General features: G+C 40.8%; 1 protein-coding gene across 1 annotated transcript; it reads right to left on the bottom strand.

The window, feature by feature from the left end:
- Positions 1 to 265: 265 nt before the first annotated feature.
- On the bottom strand, positions 266 to 2514 carry LOC123091343 (nucleoside diphosphate kinase 1). The gene is made up of 4 exons (XM_044512832.1): positions 2254 to 2514; positions 2073 to 2121; positions 874 to 1105; positions 266 to 635 (listed from the first exon to the last, which is right to left on the bottom strand). Exons 1-4 carry the CDS (start codon positions 2302 to 2304, stop codon positions 518 to 520), a joined length of 450 nt encoding a protein of 149 aa, XP_044368767.1. The 5' UTR covers positions 2305 to 2514; the 3' UTR covers positions 266 to 517.
- Positions 2515 to 6544: the final 4030 nt, after the last annotated feature.

Raw genomic sequence — 6544 nt, 5'->3', positions numbered from 1 at the left:
TGTACGTGCAATGCACGTTAATTTAGAAATATATTAAGTGCATGCGGATATTAAGTAGGATATTATTTGCATGTTATTATGTGATTAGTACTATATTAGGCATGAAATTAACTGCACACTAAACGTGTTGAGCGCTCAACATTGAAACAGTCTAGGTTGTTGGATTGACATGATTTGATGGCCGAGATTAATTGAATCTGCCCCTTTGGGTCTTTTTATATTGGTATAGATGAAATGCTGAGCTCGTCTGAGATGTCAATCAATCTAAGAACAACAGTTAAACTCCCCTGCTAGGTTTATCTTATTTCAGACAACTGCACTGAGGTGGCAGCAGTTACACTTACATCAAAGGAAACGCATAAGGCATACAGGTTCAGGCAACACATTCAAGTGCGGTTATTAACATCATCACACATCACGAAATCTAATCATCGACTCGGATAGCCAGACCGGGACAAGCTCGAATTCTGAAGAAACGAGGCATCATCAACAAGTAGAAGTAGATGATCGTGCGAATTCAGTTCTCGTAGATCCAAGGGTGGAGGTTGCTCTTCCATTCGGCCAAGCCTCCTGGGAACCACAGAGCGATCTCCTTCTTTCCGTTCTCCACAGAATCACTTCCATGAATGACATTCCTACACAGCAGAAAACTGAGTTCAGTCTAGGGAACCAGTATTATTCGTTAAGTTTCGATCAAAGCTACAATTAACACCTCCTTCTGCCGCATTGCAAACATAGACAATTGATAATAGTTGTGAAAACTCAAGACGGTATTACTACTCTCTACTCGCATACTCCACACCAAGAAAAAAAGACATTGAAAGTTGAATAGAAGGGAGTTCAGTGATCAATGTACAAACAACATTTGCTCACCTGCTAACCTCCACAGCATGGTCACCACGGATGGTGCCAGGAGCTGCCTCCCAGGGCCTGGTGGCCCCGATGATCCTTCGGCCAGTCAAGACAACATCCTTCCCCTCCCACACCATGGCCACAACAGGGCCGGAAATTATGTAATCCACCAACTTGGCAAAGAAGGGCTGGGCAGAGAGATCGGCGTAGTGCTGCTGCGCGAAGGATTTCTCCACGTTCATAAACTTCATCCCTGGATCATCACATTTCCAAACAATTTATAAGCACCAAAATAATTCAACCAGTGATATTTGATGGGCTATTGGACGTGTGAACCATCCAAGGCAATAATTATAAAAGCCGAACCGAAACAAGTTTCAGATGAGCTCTTCTTTTAACATACGTTTCAGATGATGTTTGCGGTTTCTTTCCCATTCAAATCCTTTTTTTAACTGATATTTTGTGGCAACAACAAGTAGCCATTAGCCATGTAACAAATAGTGTATCTCATCGAGGGTCGCATTTATAAAAGATTGTGACAAGCTGTCCATGTTTTAAGCTATATCCACATTTAGCAACGAAAGGAAAAACTAGAACCTGCCAATTTGTAAAATCTGGCAGCGAGGTGGTTTATTTCAATTAAATTCAACCTGTCAGTTACACAATGAAATTAGCTTAGTACTATATTTTTTTGTACCAATTTAATGCATGGTGAAGATATCATTTGCTTGTGCACTTGTGTTATTGTGGTCATACTATTAGTGTGTTACATTATCGACTCAAAGCCAATAATATCTTTCCTCCTACCCAAAAAGGGCAATAGCATATTTATGCATTGCAAAAGCACTAACTTTTGGAAGGTGTAAAAGCACTACCTCATCTCTGCCCAAAATGATTTCATGTTCCAACTGAGGCATGCCCCAAGTAGTTTCTCACGAAAAAAAAAGAGAGTTTGATTTTCGAATTACTAATAAATAACCACTTTTATCTCTCTGTTATAACTTACTACTCCCTCCGTCCGAACTTTATAGATACATCTCTTTTTATCCATTTTGATGACAAGTATTTTCGGATGGAGGGAGTACATAATACGACCAAAAAGCAGATCCGAGTGGCGAAATTAATTGTCTAAGCCAGATCAAGAAACAGAAACTGATGAATTAGGGAGAATAGGGGTTTCTGGCCATACTGATCAGGTAGGAACAAAGAACACTCCTTACCCTTCAAGTAGTACCCTTTCTTCTCGAATCGGCTGATGATATCCCCAATCTGCAGAAGAGAAGTTGTAAACACGAAAACAATGATTAGAGACGGTTCCAGTAACGCGGAGCAGAAACCGATCGCGAGATTCAGACAAGCACGCAGGTGTGGTTCCTTGCAGAGACGGGGGATGGGGTTTACCAGGCCTCTCTGGACGCCGTCGGGCTTGATCATGATGAAAGTCTGCTCCATGGCGACGCTGATCGGGGAGGAAGAGGCTCGCGGAAAAGGCGGACGCGATCGATCACGCGATGGGGAAGGAGAGGAGCTGGGGATGTGGAAGGGGTGGAGAGGCCTCCCCTGTTTTATATGGGATGTTGGGGTGGTCAGTTATGTTTCTGGATACGGACGCTGTGAGTGGGGAGTGGAAGGGAAAGCGGCGATTTATGTGGGCATTGTTATAAGTCGATCACATATGACAGAGTCAATGGCCAGTAGGCCCGTTTAACAGCAGATCACTGATTTTTGTCATGGGAGTAGGAGCCCAGCCCGTGTAGCGCGATCTGCGCATCAAGGAAAGCCAGGCCGGATTAAGCGAAGATCCAACGATCAGGAACGCCCACAAATCCAGATCCGACGGTCAGAAGCGTTGATGGACTGAGAGGGATGAATCAGTGCAATTTTTTTAATGACTCCATGTAAAATTCTATAGTGGTTAGGACTTTTATACACGACAGCGTTAACGGCTTTTAAAATTCTTCTTAAGTCTTATTAGAAATTTCTCTTAAAATAAGGTCAAGCACTGTTATATTAGAAAAAAAAAGCTTAGCACAAAGAACGTGTGATTGGCCATTGTTTCTTCTTGCACTTGCTCCATCTTTTTTATTTTGCGAGCGAAACTTCTAATCTATTCATCATTGTAGAGAACATCAGAAGCAACAAAAATTGCATCTAGTCCGTAAACCATCAAACCTATTTATGATGCCTAGTCAACATACAAATGAAACACTATGGCATTTTTAGGATCTCAAGAAGCCTTCATAAACCCGACATTTTGAACCAATTAATACTTAATATAGATTAATTTCCCCTCAAATGTATGAATAACATTGATTCAATATATAGAATCAGTTATGACAGACCGACTTACTTACCGCCCTTTTCTCCTTCGTCGGTGTAGGTTCTTAGACGGCCCACAAGGAAGTGTTGTGCTTCTTTTATGCACTCGAAAGTTGTCGCTTTAATCAACCTGTTACGGGTTGACGAGCCCCAAAGCAAACTGTCCGTCCTTTGAGTAAATTAGCAATTTTTAATTAATCTAATACATAAATAGATCATGAACATGACATTGATAGTATTAAACTCGTACTGATATCTAACCATGTAAGCACGGACTACGTAAATAATAGATGTATCTACGTCAAGAGAAAACATGCACAACACACTAATAACCAGAAGGGGGTTAAACGAATTGTACCCTTCAGTTGGCCAGTTGGCCAGTTTGAAGTCGCGGCAGTGGCCGCAACGGTAGCTTCCCCAGCTGCCTTCTTGTCAGCAGCAACAACAATGTTCCTCTCGACTTCGGTGCACGTGGTGATGACGAGGACGTAAACGAAGTAGCTGACGAAGATGAACAGCGATGAGTAGTCGCGTCACAAACGCTTCCCAGAAACCTAATCGCCCTTCTCTCGGCGCAGGTTCACAAAGGACGGGGTTCTAGAGGCTTGCTCTCCCATCCAGCCGTGCACACGGTGGATGGGATGAAGTCGCTGGAAGCAACACAGTGAGCGAAATGATTGTAGGCGGTGTGCCCTAGGAAGAAAATGTGATCTGATCTGGGTAGCGGATAGGTTTGTCGATGCCTCCAATATATAGGCGCGGTCGAGTAGGGAGACGTGGACTGGGCTCACGTCCAAGTCATCAATAGCCCATGATTCGACATCTCAGATTCATGGTGCGTTCGTTAATGACTTGTAATTAATGGCTAAAGAATTATCCGTTCCTGATCTACAAAAATTAAGCGTTCCGATGACATAGGGTGGAACTTGGCTTGATCACGGAACATGACATGACACACGCACGGACGAGACATGGCGCAGAGGGCGGCAGAGGAGGAGCGAGCGGGAACCACTCCTCTTTTCAAACTTCAATAGCATGTGGAAGAGGATCACTTTTGAAGGGTCTCAACTCTTTTTCACTTGTGATGTGAGACTAAACTTTCAACCACCTTGTCATGACACCTGCATGGGTCCTTAGAGTTTTCTTAAATTGTTGGATGGGCCTATACTTCAACACCCACATGAAGATACTCAATACTCTAATGGTCTTAAGGAAGTGACTATACTGATACATTTGTATGACAATCACCTACATAGTTTATGCTTGGCTAGATTCAAGGCCCCTGATTTGCCATTGCTGGCTCACTGCCATGTGGGACCAGGTAGCAAGTTTGCCAGAATAAACAATACTGTGTATGTGATTTTTGTCCTGGTTCGGAGGCCGTGTAGTGTATGGTGACATGGTATTTATGGGCTACCTTATTCTTTCATTAAGATTAATAAGGTGTTACAATGCCACTGCTCTGTGCAGCTATCGGTGTTTGATCCCAACTGCATCATGTACTAAGAAAAGAATAAACTTTCACGGTGTTAAACATAGAGGTACACATATCATGATAATTTGGCCTCCTAATTCCTAAAAATAAACAGCGCCCATCAACGATAAATATAGAACACATGCACCGACGAGTGTGCGGTTGTTGCGGGCGCGGCGGTGCGCGCCAGACCATCTAGTGCTAATAATAATGTGACAATGTGTTCTAGTACTATATCATTCCACGAGACATCATTACATCTAACAAGAAGTCTAGATATGTATACTAAAACTAGATCATGAAAGGCGCGCGTTGCTGTGCCCGTCTTATGGTAATAATAAATTTTAGGGTTGACACAATTGTGCGGAAGCATTGTATGTAAACTTTAAATCTTCTAGTATTATAAATAATTTTGTGTAATTTCATTTTTACCTGGAATTTAAAGCAATGTAGTAGTATTAGGCTTATGCTGTTGTCATTACAATACAACGATTGTTCAAAGACCTTGGTGAACAACAATGGTTCAAATGAAAAACAAGTCATCTTAAAGACTTAAGCATAATAAAAGTTGAAGCCAGAATTTCATTCTCCGCTCAGGTTTAGTGCCAAAGGTTATTAGTACCAATGCAGTACGGCTCTAGATTCCTTCTAAATTTTTATTGGCCAAAATTTAGTACATGATGTTCAACCACTTAGTTCCTTTCACTGTTTCCTCTTTAGTATCTTCTGAGCAATCCAACATGCATTTTCTGGAGATGGTTACATTGGAACTCTTGGGCACCTTATTAAAAACATTAGTAGGATAGTTCTTAAATTTATTAAAGTGGAAGCGCCAAAAATTCAATGTAAATCTGAGAAAGAATATCTAACATAAATTAAGTAAAATTAAGAAATGAGAGATATTGGTTTGATTCTATCACTGCCATATTAGTTGAATCACCTTCTCTTAAAACATGTCTCTTTCTCAAGTTGTGGAACTTCATCACTTCCACTGCCAATCAGAACCGTATTGACAACTGAATTATAGTACATTATCCTCTAAACAACAAATAATTCATCATCGGCCATCATTTTGTTTCAGCATGAGCTATTTTAAAGCGAGCAAATATCAGTGACTAAAGTAATGCAAGCTCTGTCCTTAGACAGATGTGCCATGCATGTTAAATAATTAAATACCCAGCATGAATCGAGGTAATAGTTTCATCTAATAATGAAACTAATGAACTTATGGCCTATTGCCAAGTAGCACGATCAGTCGTATCGATTTTGTCATATCTTCTCAAGAGTGACCATGAGCATCACAAATACTTATGCATTCACAAAATCACATCAAATTAAGCTACTCAAATTTCGTCATTTCATCCCCAAATCTAAATATCAAACATAAATGCTACTACATTGATGTCATGTTTGAGCAAGCAATTATATGATATTCCAAATGCTTATGCAGTCCCTCGACCTAAAGTGGAAGTGGGAGTTTGTTATGTATGACAAAATAACTTATCTCCCAGCCATGGCTTATGTTTTTATAGCAAGTGGCCATCTAATGTGTACACATCTGAGTATCCTTTACAAAGTTTAAAGTAAAACTCTATATGCCATATGATCTCCTTTGGATCTGTAGACTAAAGATCAAACTAATAATCTGCTATCAAACTCCCAAAGACTAAAGATCAACCTAATAATAAGTTACCAAAGTCCTAGAGGGTAGAAAACACTATACGTACTTGTCCAAGAATATTGACATGGTATGTGGATGAATCTTATCAACCAACAGTCCTTTGTGTCGTGTTACTCCTTAGCTCGAATATCTACTATTGGTGGCCACCTTCTCCTGTCATATCCCAACAGAAACAATCCACCAACAGATTGAGCAAACCTAAACTCACAATTCCCAAC

This window comes from Triticum aestivum, chromosome 4B (genome assembly GCF_018294505.1).
Source record: "Triticum aestivum cultivar Chinese Spring chromosome 4B, IWGSC CS RefSeq v2.1, whole genome shotgun sequence".
NCBI lineage: Eukaryota > Viridiplantae > Streptophyta > Magnoliopsida > Poales > Poaceae > Triticum > Triticum aestivum.
The sequence above is the reverse complement of the archived record's forward strand: the minus strand, read 5'-3'. Positions and strand labels throughout refer to the sequence as shown.